At 36.8% G+C, this 24,942-nt stretch overlaps 1 protein-coding gene across 2 annotated transcripts in view; it reads right to left on the bottom strand.

Annotated features, from left to right (window-relative positions):
• Nucleotides 1-4,342: 4,342 nt before the first annotated feature.
• Nucleotides 4,343-24,942, bottom strand: part of CA5A (carbonic anhydrase 5A) — a 62,886-nt gene continuing 42,286 nt past the window's right edge. Inside the window, exons 6-7 of one of the 2 annotated variants that reach the window (XM_074201538.1) lie at nucleotides 20,820-20,975; nucleotides 4,343-17,950 (exon numbers count right to left, since the gene is read on the bottom strand). In XM_074201538.1, the coding sequence (XP_074057639.1) occupies nucleotides 17,828-17,950; nucleotides 20,820-20,975 (279 nt within the window). In that variant the 3' untranslated portion in view covers nucleotides 4,343-17,827. The other variant, XM_074201543.1, reaches the window with a different exon arrangement.

Here is a 24,942-nt window from a genome sequence, read left to right as displayed (position 1 = left end):
CTGCTCACAGGGACTCCACCCTTTTCCAGGCCCTCATCTCCTCCAGTCTGTACTACTGTAATTGGTCTCTGCTTTCCAACATTATGGGTACTGCCCCACCAATATAAATCCCAATCCATCTACAATTTAGTAGACCAGATTATTAAATTAATGTGCCGAAAAAAAGTCACCTATGACCAACCATGTGGTTGTGAACATCCTCATTGGTCCTTTATACTTGTCATTTAATGACAGACACATATTCTGCCTCTAGGTCAAGGTACTCATACTAGTCAAAGTAGTCTCCCTATTATTTCTCAGATATAGAATTTTACCTCCCACCTAGATTCCTTTGCACTGGATGTCTCCAATGTACTCCTTGTCCCTCACAATCTCTAGTTTTCTTCAAAGCTTGACCCAAATGACATGAGTCTTTCCTCTTTCCAATAGCTCCTAGTTCCCTTCCCTCAAATCACTTTGTCTTTATTTTTTATATTCTCATTGAGGTATCCTGTGGAGGAGCAGCTAGATGGTGTAATAGATAGAGCACTGGTCTTGAAGTCAGAAGTACCTGAGTTCAGATCCAGCCTCAGACACTTACTAGTTGTGTGACCTTGGCCAAGTCACTAACCCTGATTGCCTGCCATCCAGGGTCATCCCAGTCATTTTGATTCATGTCTGGACACTGGACCCAGGAGAAAGTGAGGCTGATGACTTAGCACAGGTCCCCCTCCCCCCACTCAAATTCATGTACTTGTCATGACATCACCTCCCTGTTGTCATGGTCTTCTTCCAGAAGAAAAGACAAATTTATTTTTCCTTATGCTTATGTTTTATGTTTTAGTCCATCATTAGATCTTGCCTCCTTGGACTCAGGGACTGTTTCAGCTTTTATCTTCGTATCTACAGCACCCAGAAAAGTGCTTGGTACACAAGAGATACTTTAACACTTATCTACTGATTTAACTGATTGGCAATACTGTGTTCCCTAATTTTCATACAGTAGTCATTTAAATCTCAAAGGGAATATTGTATTGGGAAGAACCAGAGTCAGAACATCTCAGAGTTTTTCATATTTCTCCACCTGGGCCTACCCTACATTTCAACCACACTGGATTACTTGCTGTTATAAACATCCCAAGTCCTGATATAGTCTCTCCTTACCTCTCTCTGCCTCTTAAACTCACTAACTTCTTTCAGTACTGAACTCATAGGTCATCACTACTCAAGTCTGATCTCCCCAGCTATCCATTCTCTCTTCTTCTTCCTATTATATTTATTTGTTGACTTCTGTTGCTCTTTGGGGACGAGGGCTATTATTTTGGTCTTTGTAGCCCCAGAGCCTACCTTGCACATTAATAAAAGCTTATTGAATTGAGTTGGATCAAAAGAGTCCCCTGACCAGTCTCTGCTCCATCCCCTTCCTCAACAAGAATTTCCTCTACTTTATCTTTTATAAAATGATCATCAAATCTCAGATGAAAGAAAGTCAAAAATACAAAAATCATAATGGAAGCAGCACATCTGCTTTTGGACGTTGCTACTAAAAAGTGTCTTTTCACTGAGCAAAAAACTTCTCGGTTAATCCACCCTATTCTTCCTAGGTCTAGTTTCTGAGATGAAGCAGAACAAATCTAATCTCTCTTCTGAGGAGCAGGTCTTCCTCAGTCAGCACCTACCCTGTGCTCAGCCCTAGGGTTACAAAGAAAGGGAAAAATAAGTCTCTGCCTATACTTAAGGAGCTCACTCAAGGGGAAACAACAGAAAAGCAACCATATATATACATACATACATACATACATACATACATACATATATATACAAATGTATGTAAATAAATGTTTTTTAAAATATATACACACATACAGAGAATAAATTGGAAATAATCCACAGAGGGAAGGCATTAGCATTAAGGGGAATCCAGAAAGACTTCTTGTAGATAGTGAAATTTTAGCTGAGGCTTGAAGGATGCCAAGGAGACTGGGAGACAGAGAAGAGTGAGAGAGAATTTCAGGCATGGGGAATATGAGAAGGGAGGGAATTCCAGGCATGGGGATAGTTTACACATCTCATCTGTCTTCTCTAGTCCCTGGCTTAAGCAGATGACTCTCAACTAAGAAAATCTTCCATCTGGTCTCTCTATTAAAGATCAGAATCTAGGGATAGCATGTGGTAACTCATGATTCCTATGTCCAGAGCAGAACAAAGCCTCTGGCCTTTTTTGTTGCAAGGGAAAATTATTGGAAAATATTTTCAGCATTTATTTTAACACACTAACAAGAAGATATTTTCTCTTTCCCCCTCCCCACTATATCTCATCTCCCCGGTATCTTTTGATACTCATGGAAAAGGGAACACTTAAGACTTGTAAAATGCTTGATGAATGATAATATCAGAAGAAAATAGTCAAGGTCAGATTATTCAAGACACACTTTTAAATTTAATCTACACTAACACTTTCCTAAATCTAAGCCAAAAACAAGACATAAAACAAGCCCTTATTTATAGTTTTGCTGATTTTGAAAGTATTATCACTCACAGTCAAAAAAGTTAATAGTCGTTCAGGAGTCAATTCAGTTGGCTCCAATGAACTGGCAAATATTATAGTGATTTTTTTTTTTAGAAAAATTCAATTTCTTTTTTATCTTCTCAGGCCAGGGATTCTTCACCTTTTCTATGTCCTGGACCCCATAATCAGTCTGATGAAGCTCATGGAACCTTTTTCAGAATTGTGTTTTTAAGTGCATAAAATAAAATACATTGAAAACAATGGAAACAAATCACATTGAAATAGTTATAAAAATATTTTGGAAGCCAAATTCACAGACCCTTGATCCAAGGTATATTGAGAAGAATAAATCAAAGAGCCTAACCAGAAAGTACTAGTCATGAATACCTATTGTCTTCTTTCTACAGTGATTGCCAGATGTGGCAAGGTCTCTGGCTTTACTTTTAAAGGTCTAGGCTTCCTCTGTTTGACTTGATGCCATTTTTCTCTTTATGTAATAATAAAAATGGGAGGGACACTCACAGAAAATGTTGTAGAGTTTCTCCATCTCATGGAAAGCATATCTTTATGGATTGATTGCAGATTTCTGGAAATTTCACCTTGAAAAAGTGATTGTCTCTGGGTTCTTAGTCATTCTCTAAGATTATAGGTTTCAGAGGAAATACCAACTTGAATTTCAAGTGGGGTGCTCTTAGCTAGGAATTCTGTATAGAAATGAATGAATGAACAAAGGCTTTTATTTAATTCTTAATATTGTTCTAAGCACTGGATATGCAAATATGTTTGTTTATTTAAAGATTAGGCATCTCTCTCTCTCCTGGACTAAAAATACAGGAGCTTCTCATAGAGTTCATTCTGATCAGAATGGAAGCTTGAATTTGTCTGTTTCTGACCTGGTCCAGTTCACCCCTACTCAGACAACCTGGAACTTCCAAGGGCCCACCATACTGAGGTCAAGCTTACTGTGGACCCCAGAAAATTTTAGTTTAAGAGCCCTTCCAGCCTCTCCCTCCCTGGTAGCAAAAATTGCAGGCCTGTGCTACCAGTTCAGTTGAATACAAATATTTTAAAAGAGATCATTCTTGTCCCCAGAGAACTAACATTTGAATAGAAGAAGACTACACATGAAAGGGAGTAGGGATTAAGGGTAATTTGTTTTAGGAGGATGGAAAATAGAGTTGTGGGTGGGAGGATGAGAGGAAAACTCCATCAGGCAGATGGTGAAATGGTCTGAATGGGATGTGAAGCTGAAATATGATCTAGAGTCCAGGACCAACCAGAAGATGTACTAAAAGGATTTGTTTGAACAGTTAGCTGATGTTGGAGTTGAACCCTGGGGCTAGAAGTCCATAGATTAATGGATTAATTTACCCTAAGAAACTAAAGTCTGGATTCTGAAAGACCCATATATGGGGGTACAGGCCTGAGTGCAGGTGGGCAGGAGCAGATGAGCAGAGAAATGTCTTTGTTTAATGACTGAATGGAGTGTGATAATGAAGCAAATGTCAATGAAATTATAGATCTAGTCCCTGCTTCATTTGACCTGAATGAGGTCATCCACATTAAGAACCAAAACTTTATAGGACTTAGAGCTAAATGGACCTTAGAGCTCACTGAATCCAATTCATTATTTACTGATGAGAAAATGAAGACCAGAGGTTGTAATTTATCTAAAGTCACTTAAGTAGCAAGTAGCAGATCTGAGATTCTGACCTACATCTTCTAACTCTAACAGTAATATTCTTTCTGGTATATATATATACATATATATATATATATATATACATACATGTATATTATATATGACATATGTTATGTATATAAAATACATATTATATTCTGATACATGTTTACATATATATTACCATCTTTTAAAGCATCTGGGATAAATATATCCTAACAGATTAATAAAAATTAAATTCAATAATTTAACAAACATTTAGTACCTATTCTGTGCAGTTAAGATCTTAGAAAGAGTAAGATAAATGAAGCCATCTTTCCTTTCAAAGAACTTACACCCTACCAAGGTTGTATACTATGTATACAAATAAATAGGAAATGATTAAAAGGAGAGAGAATCAGGGAAGGCTTCTAATAGGAGATGAATCATGAAGGAATCTGATAGAGATGACTGGGTAAAACATTTCAGGTATATTAAGTACATAGAGTCAGACAATAAGATATCAAATTTGAGGAAGAACTATATTTCAGTTTGAGGGAATATAGAGTGCATTAAGGAGGATAGTACCAAATATGACTGGAACAATAAATTGAGATCAAATGAAGGGGTGCTTCTGTTTCTAAATCCAGTGCCCTTTCTATCAGCCTCATTAGAAAATGAATAAACTGAGGCACAGAGAGGTAAATTAATTTATCTGTTGTCTAGGCATCAACAACCAATTGGTAGAACTCAGATTCCCTGGTATCATTCCCACTTTCATCATATCCTATTCCCTCTACTCTGATCTTTTTAACTCACTCCTACCAAGTGAAAATCATTGTGTAGGTACTGGGATCTTAACATGGGGTCCACAGACTTTTTATTAGTCAATCAATTAAGTGTCTACTGGTTGCCAGGTAAACATTGTACTAAGCCCTGGGTTAATATTGAGGTTAGGGTTACTATTTGGATAGGCGTATTTCCATGTAATTGTTTTCTCTTTGTAATACTACTGTTTTGTTTTGTGCATTTTAAAATATCACTCATTCTCCACAATGTCTCTCTCAAACCTTGTTTTCTTTTTTCAAACCTTCAATACTACCCTAACTCTCCCACATTCACAAGATAATAGCTCCCTCCTCCTTCATTGAGATTTCATGGAGAGTTCCATAGACTTTAGCTTTTCTTTATATCTCTAGCATGAATAGCAGCTTATTACAAGCTGAACAATTGAAAGACTAATAAAGGGTCCATGAATTTCTCCAGACTATCAAAGGTATCCAGGACATGAACAAGTTTAAGAACCCCTGGACTAATAGGAAAGACAACTGCTAACTCTTAAATCAGAAGATAGAAATTTAAATCTCAGCTCTACTGTTGACTAGCTGTGTGAACTTAGGCAAGAGTAATAACCTCTCTGAGCCTACTTTCTCATCAGTAAAATAAGAGAATTGTCACAAATTATCTCTGAAATTTCTTTCAGTTTAGAATCCCATTATAATGCCAAAACCTAAATTAATTCCTTTTCTGAGGACTGATCTCAACTACATTGAGTGTTGAATAGGGATGGAGGACAGAAGAGGCACAGAAGTGGCTCTCACTATTTTCACTCCCCCCACACATCATATTTCTGGGATTTCCAATCTTCATGAGATACTTAGCAAGGGCAGCAGTGACCATGATCTCTAAGAATTATTCTATAACCTGATTTCCCACTTTTCAGTTCAGCCAGAAAGGAAGAGCAAGTGGGGAATTTGTATAGGAAGCAACCCTTAGAAATGTCCCTCAAACCTTTAATGTCTTCTTTGACCCTCCTAACCTTGCCTTGCTTCGTTTTGCCCATTTCTCTGCTTTTAGGAGGAAACTGATAAGACAAAATGGCATCCATTTACTTTTTTGATCTTAAGTATTTGTTGTGTTGCTGCATTGCTTTGAAAGACCTGTGTTCCTAAAAGACATCTGACCGTGTTATTCCCTGGCTTCCAAATCTCTAGGATAAGATATATGAACTCTTTTGTTTGAATTTAAAGCTGGACTTTAACCACCATTACACTGAAAATTTCCTTTCCAGACATGTTGATTATGTTGCTCATTCTAGGTGCCAGACATATGGAAACCCATAAGCCAATTTCTAACTTCCTCATTCTGGATCATTAAGTTAGGAAATTTGGGAGACTACTCTTCCTGATTTCAAATCCAGGGTCAGGCGCTTAACCCTATTTACCTCAGTTTCCTCATCTGTAAAAAGAGCTGGAAAAAGAAATGGCAAACCCCTCCAGTATCTTTGACAAGAAAGCTCCAAATGGGGTCACGAAGAATCGGACACAACTGTAACTACCCAACAGCAACAACAAATATATGTACCTAAATATAAATAATGTGTGTATACACATGCAAATTGCTATATTGAAAATGCGTCTCAAGTAGCATGAAAGAATAACAGAATGTGAACCTAATCTTGTACACCCAGTGTTAAAAGGACAAATGTCTGTTAGAGTCTTAAAACGATATTGTAAATCAAAGAAGAGAAATTATCTTTTGAATGTCGTTTATTTTGGCCGAAATGTGCATCCTATTATTTGTTGATATTGTCCCTAACAGATTTCCTTCATTCTGCTATCAGCAATTTACAGGACTAACTACTTCAAGCCATACAATGTCCTGGCAGGTACTACAGACAAAGACATACATAACTTCCTTATGTTTCTTTGCTGGAAAAAAATTACAATGACTGAGAATGTTGTGGTGTTTAACCCAAGTGTAAAATAACAAGGCTTTAATGTCTGTGTATAAAAGAGATGTAATGCTATTTTTACTTGCCAGGCAGTTTGTCTCAGGTAAAGATATATGAGAAATTTAATTTCATTTCCTTTAATGTCATATGGATTTATTAAGTGCCTGCTATGTACAAAAGACCACAGTAGGGTTCACAATATTTAATTGATTGGCAGATAACTATGCAGGCTCTATTTGACTCAAACAAAATGGTACTGGGGAAAGAGAAATCTTTGAGTGAATTCAGCTATGGCTGAACTTAAAAATATATCTAATTGGTCATTTTGAAGAGTGACAAGGAGATAGTGTGGGGTAGTAGAGAGATCAATGGACCTGGAAGCAGAAAATGTTCATATCCCTAATACCAGTCACTTGCTATCTCTGTGGTAATAGTCATAGTAATGAATAATCGCTAGTTTATATAGTACTGTAAGTTTTGCAAAGTTTATCTCATGCTTTAAGAGTTGCAAAGTACTTTACAAATATTATCTCATTTAATCCTCACAACAACTCTGTGAGGGAGGTGTTATTATTTCTATTTTATAGTTGAGGAAACTGAGGCAGACAAATGCTAAGTGGCTTGTCCACTTTCACACAGCTGGTATCTAAGGTTGGATTTGAACTAGGTCTTTCTGACTCCAGGCTAAGCACTCTATCTTCTACTCCACCTAGCTCCCATTGGTTTGATTGTTTAAGGCTTCCTTATGAATTCTTTTGTACTTTCTGTCTCTGATGCTATTGAGGTAACTTAATTTCCCCAAACCTCAGTTTGTTTATCTGTAACATGAAGTGGGTTAGAACATTTGGTTTCTAAGTTTCCTTCAAACTCTGAGTCTATGATCCAATGGCTAATCTAGGTGCTAGGGTTCATTAAAAATGTCTGACTAAAATGAAAATTTGTTTAATATGATTGCTCATGTGTAACTCATATCAGATTGCTTGTCATTTTGAGGAGGAGGAGAGAGAAAAACTTAGGAGTCAAAATCTTATTTTAAAAATGAATGTGGGGCAGCTAGGTGGCGTAGTGGATAAAGCACCAGCCTTGGAGTCAGGAGTACCTGGGTTTGAATCCGGACTCAGACACTTAATAATTACCTAGCTGTGTGGCCTTGGGCAAGCCACTTAACCCCATCTGCCTTGCAAAAAAACTAAAAAAAATTAATGTGGAAAGCTATCTTTATAATTGAAAAAAATAAAATACTTTTTATATAGAAAAAATATCTTGAGTGTATGATCAACTAGGGAAGACTTGGCAACTCTGATCAAGACAATAATCCAAGACAATTCCAAAATAGCCATGATGAACAACATTATCCACCTCCAGAGAGAGCTGATGAGCTTTGAGTGCAAATTGAAAAATTCTCTTTTTCTTTATTTTTCTTGGGGTTTTTTTGGTGTGTATGTTTTTTCTTTTGTAACATGCCTATATAGCAATATGTCCTGCATGACTTCACATGTGTAATGTACATCATATTTCTTACCCTTTCAATTTAGAATTCAAATTTTTAAAAAATGAATATTAAAACATTTTTTCATGTAATTGGGAAACATTCAATAAAATAAATAAAAACATATTAAAACGAACAAAGATGTCTTGAGTATCTACTATGAGAAAGGCACTGTGATGAATTAGACATGGTTCCTGATCTTCAGGAACTCACAGTCAGCCTACAAATAGAATGGAAAGAGTGCCATAAGCAGGGAACAAAAGACATCAATGATGCTGGCTATGCAGATGACCTCTAACCTTTTCCCAGAATTCAAGACTCTTCTGTACAATCTCCTGAGACTTCTACCTAGAAGTCTCTATAGCATCTCAAATTCATTATATCCCAAAGCTAAAGGAACAGTTTCTCCTCAAAAAGCTGCCTTTCCCCCCCAATTTAATTATTTCTGTTCATGATATTCTAAGTCATGTGAGCAAGAAATCTCCAACTTATCTTTTTTTTCCCTTTCTCTCACTCCCCACCATCCTAAAAGTTCCCAAGACCAATTAATGGTACTTTCACAGTGTCACTCTTATGCTGGATTCCAACTGAGCCCAATCTGGTTCAAACTCTCCTCTTACCTAGATTATTTTTATAGCCACCAAATAGCCTCCAAACTGGTCACCTGGCCTCCAGTATCTCCTGTCTCTAATCTTTCACACGGCCATCTAAGCAATCTTCCTAACACAACATTCATCATATCACTTATTCACTCAAGAACTCTTCAACTATATTCTTTGTGTTCTGAAAAAGACATAAACTCGGCTTCACCCCATTTGATCCCCTTAACAATCTACTTTTTCAAATTTATTTAATTCATTCAATTAATTGTATTCAATTCAATGTTTTAAAACAAATATGCATCCCTAACCACATCACAATGATTCCCATAAGAAATTTATTTCTGAATAAATGAATAAAAAGATTATCAGTAATAACTATGACAAATAACATAAACTTAAAATCTATAGATTTTTAGAAATGCATGTTTTATCTTGAACAAAATTAATATATTTTATAAATCTTTTATAAATTCCTGGCTTCTTTCAAGGCATAGGGAAAATCCCACCTTCTACATGAAAGTGTTCCTGAATCTCCCTATTTCTAGAGACTTCCCTCTGTTGATTATTTCCAATTTATCCTAGAGATTTTTGGACATAGTTATTTTCCATTAGAAACCCATGTGGTTTCCCATTAGATTGTGAGCTACTTGAGATCAGGGACTATCTTTTATCATCCCTTGTATGTCTTGTGCCTGACAAATAATAAAATATATTCACTGATTCTTTTTTTCTACATGTGTTTTTATATATTATACACACACACACACACACATACACATACATGTATATTCAAGACTTGCCCAGGGACCCAGAACAAATATCCGAAAACTGGGTCTGTACAAGTTTTTGTCTAAAGCTACTTTCAGTCCATCTTTCTTTGATTCTCAAAGATGGTAGTTCCACTATCCCCAACAAATCTGCCATACTTCCAGGAAATCCTAGAAATACATTGGTTTTGTTTTATTTTTTGCAAGGTAAATGGGGTTAAGTGACTTGCCCAAGGTCACACAACTAGGTAATTATTCAGTGTCTGAGGTCAAATTTGAATTCAAGTCTTCTTGGCTCCAGACTCAGTACCTCTTAGTGATAATAATACATAAATCTGAACAAAATACATTTTGGTTTAATCTAATCAAAGAATTCAACAGAGAGAAGATGTTTTGGAGGCAAGAGGGAAAAGTGAGGAGGGAGGCAGGAATCAGACCTACTTTGTTTTGTTGGGCTTAACCAAGCCCTATTCTGGTAAAAGTCTCTCATTAAGTGAAAGTCAAAGAGAATACCCACCAGTCTTTAAGGCAAGTATGAATTCTCTGGAATGTAGGAGACAGAAGTAGAAGAACCCTGAAGGGTCTATTAGGAATATAGGATCATTAGTGGTGGAAATGGTTTTTTTCACCTCCTAACCAGGCAAGGAGTGAAATAAGCATTAGTTAGGCACTTATTATATTATGTACCAGGCACTTTAGAGATCGCCTAAGTTAAAAATATAAAAGGGAGGACAATTCTGTTGCTCAAGGAAATATTCTAATTATGAGAGACAATACCTAGCAAGGGAAAGAAGGGAAAACCTCAAGATCCTCCCCCTCAAATTAGATAAATAGGATCATAGATTTATTATCAGAAAAGGTCTTAGGAATCTAGGGGGTCTAACCTTCTCCTTTTACAGATAAAGAAAGTGAAGCCCAGAGAAGCAAATCAATTTGCCCAGAGTCATTGTGACTAAGCCAGAACCCAAACATAGGTCCTTTCATTCAAAATCCAGTCTTTCTACTATAACATAAACCCTAGTAATTGTTTCTGTTGGGTTGGGTTGGTTTTTTGTTTGTTTGGGAGTTTTTGAGGATAAAAGAATCCATTCTTTGCCTCTTTTCTTACTTAGCTTTAATCACTGAATGGGCATTGCTTCAGACCAACTAAGAAAGAGGTCTCTCAGTTCTTGGGGACCATCTCCAGTCATCCTGATCCATATCTTGCCACAGAACCTGGATGGCTTTGGAGGAGAAGGTGAGGCTGCTGATTTTGCACAGTACTCCATGTTGTGGTATCACTTCCCTGATGTCATGGTCTTTTTGAAGAACAAAAGTCAAGCAGCAACAACAATATCAACAGTTTCTCCTGCAATTCAGAAAACATATCACCCCTTTTCTCACCCAGTTAATGGGATCTCTAATTTAATTTCTTTTCAGTCTTTCATTGGGTCTATCTCTGCAAGTCTAGAATTCCTACTACCCCTCCTTCTAGGGCTGCCAGCTTGTCACTACTTTCCATTTCAATGTGATTCAATAAGTATATACTAGGTGCCTACTTTATGTAAAACATAATACTATGGTCTAGAGATGCAAAAATTAAATTTAAATCGTCTCTGCCCTTGAAGAAATTATGTATCCTGATACTCTGAAGTCTATGCTTGCCCTCTGAGATGTGCAATGCCTAAAACTAACAGTGATCAGAGTTTGCAAGATTGGTGTGACCAGTAGGATATACAACCCTAGTAGGGTATTAAAGATATTTAGGGAACTAGCACAAATCTGTAAGATCAGGAGTTATTCTACAATGGATAAGTACCCTATCCAAAGGAGAGGAAAACAAAGTGTTCTCAAAAGAATTACAAACCATAAGCAACTTTATCAAAGATGTCTCTAAATTGCTTAAAGTAAGTTGAACAGAAACCAAAGGAAGTTTGAAGTTTCCCTTTGTACTTAACAAAAAGATGATAAAAGATGGGACAGACACCATACAAATGTAGTGTTGGTTGAGTTGTGAATTAATTCAAATATTCTGGAAAGTATATAAACAAAAATATCACTACTTACAATTTCAAGGAGAATGTGAAAGAGAGAGTTCCCCAAATGAGAAGAGAGCCTTATTAAGTTTTGACCTTTTGGATAAATTTACCTTCCCAGAGTTTATCCTCATCGAGAACAAAATTTAACAAAGATTTGGGCTTTAAGAAAGAGCAAAACAGAATTTAGGTTAACAAATATATTTAATGATATTTCTCTTAATTCTAAAAACTTCAGCTAGCATGTTCTCAAATGGATGGCTGCTCTTTATTTAACTAGTCTTGTCCTTTGGGAAGTGTGAGCCGAAATGTCACCTCTGACTTGTCCAATCAAAGAAGGGAACAGTCCCCACCCAAAATAGGAAGGATAGGACTGGTCAAAGTTTGGAAGAGGTGGAAGGAATCCTGGACCTGAGGGCATAAGGAAGCTTTCCAACAAAAAGAAATTCTAAAAACCTAGGCATAAGTATAACTGGAGAGCCTATTGATAAGATAGGAAGGTGAGTCTTTTGTTTTGTTTTACAATTAAGGGAGTCTCTCCAAGCATCCTTTTCAAATGCTAATTTATTTGATTAATTATCTAAGGAACCTCACTAAACCCCTGCTCTCTGATGGGATGAAAAGGTGGCTTTCTGAAATAGGGTAATTTCCAGTCATAGAAATATTAAGGTTTAAAACTTATTCACTAATGCTAAGATCAAAAACAAAAATAAAATTCCATATGCATAAAAATTTCATAATAATCATAACAGAATATAATATATTATATAACAATACAATTAATAATATAATCATAATATAATCATTTTTTGTGATGATTCAGAACTGGGAACAAAATAACTGTCCATTGATTGGGGACTAGCTAAATAAATTATAGCACAGGACTAAAATGAAATATTAGGGTACAGTAAGAAATGATGAAGATGAAGAATGCCAAGAGGGAGAAGATTTCTATGAACTGATACAAAGTAAACAGATCCAGAAAAACAATAGCATCATGCTTATAGCAATGTAATTGGAAAATAGCAATACAAAAATAAAGTAAATGTTTTGTAATTATAGGAACCTTTTTTTGAAGAAGTGGGGGACTACAGATAATTATGGAATACTGCATATTATGTCAGATTCATTTGCTATTTGACTTTATTTTTGCTGTACTTTTTATTCTTCATTACAGAAATGATTAGATGGAGAGGAGACAGGAAAAGAGTATATTTGGAAATGAAAGTATTTTAAAAAAATATAAATATAAATTTTAATTAATTTATTTATTTATTTTTCCAGCTACATGTAAAGATAGCTTTGAGCAATCAGGTTTTTTTTTTTTGGTAAGGCTTTGAGTTCCACATTTTTCTTCCTCCCTTCCTTTCCTTCCCTCTCCCCTAGACAGAGCGTAATCACCATGTTAAACATAGGAAATGAAAGTATTTAAAAAAACAAAAGATATCAATATCAATTACATATTTTTAAAGGTATATAAAGTCAGACGTTGCTTCACTACTGATGGAACTGTGAACTTATATCCAGAAAATTTTGCCCGCTGATAGACTTCAGGGATTCCAGTGAATGTGAAAGAATTCACTTAAGGGCAGCTAGGTGGTGCAGTGGATAGAGCACTGGCCTTGGAGTCAGGAGCACCTGTGTTCAAATTCGACCTCAGACACTTAATAATTACCTAGCTGTGTGGCCTTGGGCAAGCCACTTAACCCCATTTGCCTTGCAAAAAAAAAAAAGAACCTACCACCATGCCAACCACTGAACCCATCAATGAGGATCCAAAGAAAAGCAAAACCAGTCCCTGCCCTCAAGAAGCTAATAGAGAAGCAATATGTAAATATGTAAACAGTTATATACAACCAAGGTACATACCAGATAAAAAAGAGATCAATTACAGAGACAAGGAACTAGCTTCAAGGGAGAGACCAAGAAAGGCTTTTTTTCCAAAGACATTATTTTGGCTAGTATTTGAAGAGGCAGAAAGGAGGAAGGAGAGAATTCAAGGTAGGGAAAATAGTCAATAAAAAGACCTGGAGCTGGTGGATGTAACCTTGTTTTGAAAAATCCAGGAGGTCAACTATATTCTAGAAGACTAAAGAGGTAAGAGAGGACTGGGTTAGGAAGAGTCTTAAAAACCAAAAAAGGATTTTCACATTTCATCCTGTAGTTCATGGGGAGGCACTGGATTTTATTGAAGGAGAGGATGTGAACTTTGTTATTAACCTATTTGAATGTGAACTTTAAGATCACTTCATTTGCTGAGTGGAGGATGGGCTAAAGTGGGAGGGCAATAGAGAAAGGGAGACAGATGGAAGGCTATCCAATAGTCCAGGTTTGAGGTGATGAGTGATAGTTGGGTCAGATGAGAGGTATTCTGAAAGTAGAAAGCCTTTTCAAAGAGTTTTGCCATGAAAGGGAGAAGCAGTAGGGACTAAAGGATGGGAGATTCATGGGCAATCATTAGACAGGAAGAGATTAAAGATGAATAAGGAAGGGATGAAAAACAGGATGGAATATCAATTGTACATGTAGAATGGTTTACTTTGGCCAGGAGAAAGGCCATGGTTTCATGTGAGATGGGGTTGTATACCCTAAAACTGTAAAGCTTAAAAATATAAGGTTAAAATAAAATGACAGAAAATATAGATTAGACATGAAGTTTTATTCTCTGAGATTTACCTCTAGGTGGAGATCATCTGTCCAATATGACTATTCCAAACTGAGAGAAAGGGGGATATTTATCCAAAAACAAAGGATAGAGGGTGGTCTGATTATGAAGGTTGTGCAATGTTAAGTTGCCTAATTGCTCCTCAGAGACTGTCATCCTTATATATCTGATAAATTGTTATCTGTTCCTGGATTGTAAGCATCCTGAGGACAGGATAAATTATCTAGAATCCTGGTCATTGTCTTTCTGAATTTGAAATTAGCAAAAGGGGCCAATACCCCCAAGTATTGACTTCTCATCTAGTGGTAAAGATGACTGAAATATAAAGGCTAAGTACTGCCAAAAAATCAGCCTCTATTACCAGAAATAAAATTTAGACTTTGATAGGATGAAGAAGGAGCTAGTGGTAGAAAGCGGAAGGAGCTGAGTGATATGAAATGCTGAGAAGGAGGGGCAGCTAGATGGCACAGTGGATAGAGCACTGGCTTTGTAGTCAGGATGATCTGAGTTCAAATCAGATGTCAGACACTTAATAATTACCTAGCTGGGTAACCTTGGTCAGGTCACTTAACCCCATTGCCTTGCAAAAAACAATAAATAAACTTTAAAAAAAGGAAAAAGGAAATGCTGAGGAGGGGAGAAGAGGGAGCTATTAGCAAATGACCTCAGTTGGTTAGGTAAGGCAAAGTTCTCAGCCCCAACAAAAATCCTGTTTTTTATTGGAAACTTTCCCCAACCCCTCAATTCCAGTGCCTTCCTTCAATTCATTATTTTCTATTTAACCTCTATATAGTTTGCTTTGTATATATTTATTTGCATTCGTCTCCCCCTTTACATTGTAAACCCCTTGTGGGTAGGGACTGTCTTTTGTCTCTGTATATACTCGTTGCTCAGCATGTTTCATATCATCTAGTAGATGCTCAATAAATGTTGAAATCCAAAGAAAGTCAAAAACAAGGAGAACAAAGGCAGCCTGGCCTGGGTTTCTTCACAAAATGGAGATTCTAGGAAGAACTCACCAATGAGAGAAAACAAGTGGATCTTGGTGAAGTTGAGGCAACTGGCATGGAGCTATAGCAGGTCCAAAAAGGTGCCTACTGAAATGACTGGAGAGGGTCCTCCTTCCTCTATGAAGTTTTCCTGGCTAAGAGTATTCTCTTATCCTGAAAATCTCTTAAAGAATTCTAAGCTTCTGCTTTACCTTAATATTCTGCCTTATGTTATACTTATTCTAATAATATCATTAATTAATCATTAATATTATATATTATTATTAGGAATGTGTACATGCCCATTAGAATGTGAGGTCTTCGGGGAATCCTAATGCCCAATGGCATACTTTCCATAGAGTAGGTATTTAATCAATATTCATTGAGTTACACTGAATTGAACCAAATTGAGTGAAGAAGAGTTTTACAGGGTTAGAACCTTGGGGACTGCTTGAGAACCCTGGTGGCATTACCTTAAGAGAAAGCCCAGTTTTGTTTTGTTTGTTTTTATTTTTTAGGTTTTTGCAAGGCAGTGGGTTAAAGTGACTTGCCCAAGGCTACACAGCTAGATAATTATTAAGTGTCTGAGGGTCAGATTTGAATTCAGGTCCTCCTGACTCCAGGACCAGTGTTCTATCTGCTGTGCCACCACCTAGCTGCCCCTGGTTTGTTTTTAAACAGAGCATGACTGGCCCTTATAATCTGCTCAGGCAGCAACTTGATTCCCCTTTCCAAATTAATGCTAAATAAAGGTTAAAGATATTAATGACATGCAAGATTATAAGCCATATTATCTCCCGGGAGCCTGTTGGCCCTGAGCCATTGGACTTATTGACAGTTCAAGAGGAATTGCAGCCCAGGTTCTGGGTCTAAAGCCCTGCTGAAGTCTGAAAATCCTACTGAACTTCAAGGAATGAACATTAATACATCTCAGTCGAGTCAGCCAGTGACCTGATAATGTTTCTGTGCCAGTTAATCACATCTTCAATAGCCACACAAATCCCTTTGGTATCTGGTGGTCAGCTGCAAGCCTGCTCAGCACGTGGAGACTAATTCTCAGCTGTGAAGTATCCCATTTCTGCTTGCCTTCTCTTCCCCTCCTCCAACCCTAAGCTTTAGAGCTATCCCCTGAGTAAATTAGACCCTTCCTTTTCATTCTTTGGATTTAACTTGGGCCTCAAGCCAGAGAAACAATTCAAACCTGTCTTCAACAGTTTTGGTCTCATCTTTCAATTTTTTTGAATGTCACAAGAAGGACATACTGTCGAAGTTGGAAGGGACTGTAGAACATCAGAGTTGAAATCCACCCTGGAAATCATGTCATCTAACCACTTGATTTTACAATGAGGAAATCTTTCAGAGGAAATGAAGGTCCAAGGTGGGGAAGTGATTTATCTAAAATCCTACACCTAGTGAGTGAGTTTGCGGCAAAACTAGAACAATCAACTATCCAAATTTACCATCCACGGCTCTTTTTTCCCTAGGCAGTTAGGTGGCATGGGGACAGAGAGCTGGTTTAGAGTCACTTACACCTCTATCTACCTCCATTTCCTTATCTGCAAAATTGAAAAATTATAGTATCTACCTCTCAGTTTCATTGTGAGAATCAAATGAGGTACAAAGCCCTTTGTAAATGTTTATTTTTCAACTCTATCATGCTGCTCTCTAGATACTAACCAAAACCTCAAGCTAACCCTAAGATTTCCCAGAGCTGTCAGAATTATCGTGGGCTTCAGCATTTGAGACAGAGGGCAGGAATTCAGTAAAGACTCTCCAAGTCAAATGCAACTATTCTTGCATTTTTTGTTTTCACAAACTTTCAGAATCTTTCTCTTAAAATTAGGTCAATGCCAAGGTGTTTGAATTCTTAGCCATCTTTTAAAGCTCATCTCAGATGCCACCTCTTCCAAAAAACATGTTCACATCTCAGATTATTACATTACATTATTACATTATCGTGGAATATTGCATACCATACCCATCTACATGTTTGTGTCTTATCATCTTGGTGACCTATGAGTTTCATGAAAGCAAAGACAGTATCATCTAAGCTCTGATTTCCCCCCTTGCCTAAAACAGTGCTCTACAAACAGTGGGTACTTAATAAATGCATGTTGAAATGTTTGATCATTCATTTGAGTCACCCAATGGATGGATTAAATGGACCAAATGGATGGATGATATAGATCAGTTTTTCTTAGTTTATTGTGGCATCGGCAAGTCAAAGCTATAAGATGAATCACCTAATTATTTTTCTCAAATCACTTTTTATCCTGCCTTTTTTTTTTTTTTAGCAAATTAGAATGCTGAAATATCACACTGGCTCTTTCTTAAAGATAGCTAGACACAGATTGATTTGGGATGGGTGGGTGTGAGAGGGGGATTCTGTTTGGAGATGAGTCCTATGTTTCAAAAGTACTAGGCTTGGAAGGATGACCGGACAATCCTATTCATAAGGGGCTGAAGTGGGCGAAAGTTGTTCACCATCTTCTTCTCTTTCTCCCCAAGGGCAGAAAACAATAGCCTTCGAAACTCAGCTAGCTGGGAAAAAAAGAGCAAATAAACATCAGGATTAGGGTATCTGCATACAACATGGATGCCAAGGGTTTTAGACTTGAATATCCATACTTCAGAAACCGCAGGATGTTCTGACTACCGAACAAGCCAGAAACAACTTTTAGAACATTTTCGAGAAATACTTTGTCAGTGTGGAGATCAGATTCTTCAGTCCCAAATTTAATAGATTATCATTATTATAGTAATGAAGAGTTTTTTCCCAGAGACCAGGGGTTTTACAACCTTCAAGTTTAGCTTCATGACTGAAGTGCTGAAAGAAGATGAGTTCAAATCAGATACTTAACTAGCTGTTTGACCCTGGGCAAGTCACTTCCCCTCTGTTTGCCTTAATTCCCTGGGGAAGGAAATGGCACACACCACTGCAGTATCTTTGTCATGAAAATCCCATAGGGTCAAGAAGAGTAGAACATGATAGAATAACTGAACAATAATCATGACTTATACCAAATTTACTTCTTTGTCATTTTTAGAGACCCTTTCATGCCTCTGGTTTTCCCTTCTTTCTTCCCTTCATCCTCCTATGACCCCAAACTTTTTATAATAACAATTCATTTCTTTAATATTTCAATTTTTGCTAGCCACTTTCCTCATAGCAAGGAATGCAAATATTTTAATGTCCATTTTGCAGATGGGAAAAATAAGATCCAAAGAAGATGGGACCTGCCCACTGTTAAACACTAATTGAGGGTCCAAGCTGAAGTTTTCCCAGTTCCTAATCCACATTGCCACATTATATTTCAAAGCTAAATATGTCCCTATCCTTCCATGGGCCCCATCAAGGCCTCCAAAACAAAGGCACTTGGTTCCACTATTTTTTTCTCTATTAGTTTTTTTTCTTTGGGGGAAAATTTCTGTGCTAAAATATGCAAATATTTATATATTTATTCCCCTCATAGATATATAAATGCTCCTTCTACTCTAGATGATGCATCCTCTATATCACAGCCTGAGTCCAGTCAACCCTCTTTAGTTATGATATAAAATGAATTGAAGAAATTCCACTTGGAGGAGTCAGCTTCTTCCTGGAGAGCTCTAAAAACCACCTACCACCCTCTACCAATCTTCATCTAGTTCAGCACCACAACAAACCACAAGGCAATGAAAGGAGTCTGTGTAGAAACAGAAGGACTTCTGCATGCATGTATGCATGCATACATTCCTTCATTCATTTGTCAGTCAATCAACCAACATTTATTAATCTGGGACATAAAGGCAGCCTGTGAGACTAGGAGAGGAAGATGAAGAGGGAGATTATTCAAGGCATGGGGATCACTTGTGGGGGAATGCACAGTTGGGAGATAAGAGTGTCTATTGCAAAGGAGACTAGTGTCATTGGATCTTCCTGTGCCTGGAGAGCAGTAAAGTGTGAGAAGGGAAAGATAGGAAGAATCTGAAGAATGAAAAACTTTGAACATCCAGCACAGGGTCCTATATTTGATCCTGGAGGCAATAGGAATTGATTGAATGTGATTTGGGGAAAGGGAACAACATATCACTTATTCTCTTGAATATTGACATTACAGAATCTTGGAATTACTCATTAAAAATTGATTTTTGGCAAGATGTCATATTGTATCCATGAGTGTCAATCCAGTGTAAGCACAACACAAGGCCTTATCTAGAAAAGCTATGATCTCAGTGTCCAGATGATTAGGCTTTGGACCGGGACTCTTGGGCTAATATCTAGGACCTTGATCTGAGTAATCAAGTTGTTCTTCCCACAGCACAGAACAAAATGAAAAGTCTTTCTCAAACCTCTGTCAACAGTCATCATTTCAAAGTGGTCAGATAGAAGCACGGTAAAGAATACAGTCAGGGATTTGCCAGGAGCATGAACATGAAAGACTTCCAGAGCAGGACAGAATGACTTGGATTGGCAAAATTCAGACTGTGATATAGAGGATGCAACACCTAAAGTAGACAGAGTGTTTCCATATTAGGTGGGGAATAAATATATAAGCATTTGCACATATGATTTATATATTTATATGGGGTTATTTAAAATGTATATGAGTCAGTTATAGGTTTATATGAGGCATTTATAGATTTTCATGGGGCATTTTTATAGTTCTACAGAAATTTATGTTTATATAGGCATAGTACATGGTATATTAAACATTTATCTAGGGCATATATATAATATGGAGTATCTATATATGAATATAGGGTAGTTATGGAAGAATTTGAACAAGAATCTCACAATATAGGAAACTTTAAATGGGTCACAATCTATATGTACAGGTGTACACAAGTAGTGGTATCTCTACAAGTAGAAAGTTCTGATCCTACTTTCTTATAGCAATAGATCCATTCATATGTTATAGAATGTTGTTGATTAGCTGTCTACCCTGAAAAAAAAATAGTTGGGTACTTTGAGTAATCTGGGAAAAGCTTTATCAGCCAAGATCCAAACCTTAGGAAATTAAAACTAATACTGGAAAGTAAGCTTTCTTAGGTCATGAAAAAAATTATTTTCTTTTTGGTCTGGCTACTCTTTCTATCTGACTTCCAGTTTTGTCCAGTGCCTGGTGAGAATCTCTATGTCTCTCTAGGACCCAGGTTGAGATATCCCCTCCTCCCATTAAAGTCACAACTCATTGATGTCTTCTCTTCTTGTATAATTCTTGTGTAGATCCTCTTATATGCATCATCACAGAACTTGAGTTGTCAACATTGTTCAGCACAAGATTGGCTTACTTCCTTTTTGATTCGTATATATTATGTCGATTTAAAATACAAAAGTGTATCTTCTGCTATTTTGGGATTTCTTAGATTTATCCAGGAAATCCTATCTGGGCCAAGAATTTTACGAAGTTGATTGCATATGACTCACCTGATTATGACCAACTTCAATAGGGTTTTTCTTAATGATCCAAGTGACAGATTCTGTAAGTGGTGGTGTAGTCAAAGATCCAGCATAGGTCCAATAATCTTGACAGGAGGGCAGAAGACATGAAGGATCAAATCTATCAAAGGCCACACGAGTATCCTAACATAGCAATAAAATCAATAGATTAGATTTAATTCATATTCTAATAACAAGAATTTTTGGGAGCCATTTAAATGGATAGCAATTTACAACTCGAATCTCTGAAATGTAATAATCAAATAGATAAGAGAAAACATTCAACATGTTCTTCTAATTCTGCTTCTTATTAGGCTCAATGTGTGTTTCTATTCTATAAAGAAGCATGGAATTTCACAAGAAAATCTGTTACCTTAAAATTACTCATTTGAGGATGCCTTAGTTGCAAAGAGAAATTAAAGATGTTGCCAATCAATTTTCCTAGTTCTTCCACTGCTCAAAATTTTTCAGTGGTTCTCCATTCACTACTTATCAAACCAAACAGTTGACTCTCTATCCAATCATCTCCCTGATTTCATGGTTTTCTTTGAGAATGAAGGACAAATATATCATCACCTAATCTTTGAACTGCCCTTTTTTTTGATAACTTCATTGAGAAAGATGCAGGGGTGTATCCAAAGAGAACTGAAAACATTAGCTCCAGACTTAGAGGATGTGCTTTTGAATTGTGGCTCTGCCACTTACTACCTGGGATATCTCTGGATCTCTCTTTCTTTATAACAAAGATATTGGGTTTGTACAGCAACATTTCTAAAATTCCTTCTAACTCTGATCCTGTGTGTCTATACTTATAATCAATCAATAGATCAATAAGCAGGCTTCCCATTATGTATCAGGCACTGTGTCTATATATCAAACATAAGGAAAATCATGGAAACATTCCCACTCCATTCACAAAGAGAGAGGTGGAACCAAGGTGGCAGAGTAGAGAAATGATCAGCTGAGCTCTCTCAAATCTCCTCCAAATAATTCTAAAATAATTCCTTATATTAAATTCTGGATAGGTAAAACCAATGAAAGTCCAAATGAAATTATCTTCCAATCCAAGGCCATTTAGGAAACTGGCAAGAAAGGTTTGTCTCATTCAGTGGTGGGCAGGTTTGATGTGTAGTGCAGAATGGGCAGCACAGACCATACTGAAGACCCATCGGCTAGTCTTGGAAGTAACTTCATTAGCACCAGGGCAGCTTTAGGAACTTTCAGTACGTTGATGTTGGTGTGATTAGAAGGAGATTGGAAGGGATTAGTGTTGGATTCAGTACAATATTACAATGAGCAGTTCTGGGTTCCAGTCCCAGGGTCAAAAGGAGTAATAATACTTGTAGCACCAGGAGGTCAGGGGTCCCAATTGTGGTTCCTGGGTAGAGGACTGCATGTGATCATTCACAGGGGATAGGAATCATGGTCTCAATTCCAAGACAGAGAGGAGCACTAGTAATTGTGACTTCAGGATAATGTGGGACAAGTCACAGTCTCAAGGTTAGATGGAATGCTACCATTGGTAGCTGCAGGAGAACAAGGTCCTTCCTAGGTAAAGATTTTGGGATCTGTAGGTTTCCAAAGCTTCTAAGGTTCTCTCTAGTTTTCAATGCTTCTAATCTAAGAGAGCACCTTAGAAGCATTGAAAACCTACAGACCCCAAAGTTAGATCTAAAAACAATAGTAAGTAAAGCCTGAAGTTTGGGACAGTACTCTCTCCTCCCCTGGAACTAAGCCCAACTTTAACATAGAGTTAAAAGTCAAAAAATAGATTGGAAAAATGATCAAATAACAAGAAATGAACTTGATCATAGAGGGTTATTATAGTGACAGGGAAGATCAGGGTGCAATTCAGAAGAAGAAATGAAGTCAAAATAGCAATAGGCAAAGCCTCAAAGAAAAATTTGAATGAGTTATAGACTTAAAAAGAATTCCTGGAAGAGCTCAAATACTGGAGTGATATGAAAAGAGTCAACAGCTTGGTAAAGGATGTACAAAAATACTGAAGATAATAATATCTTAAAAAACAGAATTGCTCAAATGGGAAAAAAGACACAAAAATCCCCTGAAGAGAACTCATTAAAAAGCAGATTTTTCCAAATGGAAAAAGAGGTACAAAAGTTCACTGAAGAAAATAATTCCTTAAAAATTAGAGATGGGCAACTGGAAATTGATGACTCCATGAAACACCAAGAAACCATAAAATAAAATTTAAAAAATGAAAAAATAGAATAAGAAGTAAAATATCTCAATGAAAAAACAACCAACCAGGAAAACCAATCCAGAAGAAGCTAACAAGAATTATTGGACTACCTGAAAGTCATAATAATAATAATAATAATAATAATAATAATAATAATAATTTTTAAAAAGTCTAGACATTATCTTTCAAAAAATTATCAAGGGAAATTTCCGGGATATATCTTACAACCAGAGGGTAAAATAGAAATGGAAAGAATTCACCAATCACCTCCTAAAAGAGATCCCAAAATGAAAACTCCCAAGAATATTATAACCAAATTTCAGAGATCACAGGTCATAGAGAAAAAAAAATCAAGCATCCAGAAAAAAACAATACAAATATCATGGAGACACATTCAGGATCACATAAGATTTAGCAGCTTTTATATTATGAGATCAGAAGGTTAGAATAAGATATTTCCGAAGGAAAGCAACTAGGATTACAAACAATCATCTACTCAGAAAAACTTGATATAATCCTTCAGGAAAACAGAGGGAAATGGATATTTAAAAAGCTTTCGGGGAGGCTAGGTGACACAGTGGATAGAGCATAGGCCCTGGAGTCAGGAGGACCTGAGTTCAAATCCAGCCTCAGACATTTAATAATTACCTAGCTGTGTGGCCTTGGGCAAGCCACTTAACTCCATTGCCTTGCAAAAAAACAAAAAACAAACAACCCCCCCCCCAAAAAAAAAGCTTTCAAGCATTCTTGACTATGATGGGAGGATTTCAACAAAATAAAATTAGGATGAGAAAGAGGGATGCACTGGGAGAAGGGGGAAGGGAGAGGAAGAATGGAGGAAATTATCTCACTTTAAAAAGATGTGAAAGTGGGGCGGCTAGGTGGCCTAGTGGATAAAGCACCGACCTTGGAGTCAGGAGTACCTGGGTTCAAATCTGGTCTCAGACACTTAATAATGACCTAGCTGTGTGGCCTTGGGCAAGCCACTTAATCTCGTTTGCCTTACCAAAAAAAAACCTAAAAAATAAAAGATGTGAAAGTAAGGGATTTTCAGTGAAGGCCAAGATTGGAATGGAAGTGGTGGACAATACCTGAACTCTCATTGGAATTGTTTCAAATTGGGAAGATCATACATTTAGTTGAGCATAAGAATTTATCTTATTCTACAGGGAAATAGAAGGGGTAGGGAATAAAAGACTCTGAGGGAGACTGATAGAAGGAAGTGGTCAGAAACAAAAGTGATTTTTAAGAAAGACTATGATAATGAGAGAGAGAGAGAGAGAGAGACAGAGAGAGAGAGAGAGAGAGAGAGACAGAGAGAGAAGGGCATACAGGGGGAAAATAGAATGGAGGGAAATGCACAATTAATAATCATAACTGTAATAATGAATGAATGAGATGAACTCACTCATGAAATGGAATCTGATAGCAGAGTGGATTAAAAACCAGAATCTAACAATATGTTGTTTGCATGAAATATACTGGAAACAGGGAGACACACATAGATTAAAACTAAGGAACTGATGCAGAATCTATTATGCTTCAACTGAAGGGGATAAAAGCAATGTAGTAATCATGATCTAAGACAAAGCAGAAGCAAAAACAGATCTAATTTAAAATGATATGTAGGGAAACTATATTTTGCTAAAAGATACTGTGAGGAATATGTGGGTGTTTGTGTTCCACAAGAATGGGAAGGAGGAATGTTAGTTTACATTAAAAAGATTAGGGTCTGCCTATATTGTTGCCTATGGGCAGGTACTGAGTTATGATAAAAGATTTAGTCTCCATTTGATCCAAAGCTGCCCCACCTGTTTTTAAGTTAACCTAGGATCTCGACCTTCTCCTATATAAATGTTCAGAGATCTAGCTTATTATTATTCTTGCTTATTAGTATAATGAGCAGGG

Source organism: Macrotis lagotis, chromosome 1 (genome assembly GCF_037893015.1).
Source record: "Macrotis lagotis isolate mMagLag1 chromosome 1, bilby.v1.9.chrom.fasta, whole genome shotgun sequence".
Lineage (NCBI taxonomy): Eukaryota > Metazoa > Chordata > Mammalia > Peramelemorphia > Peramelidae > Macrotis > Macrotis lagotis.
The sequence above is the reverse complement of the archived record's forward strand: the minus strand, read 5'-3'. Positions and strand labels throughout refer to the sequence as shown.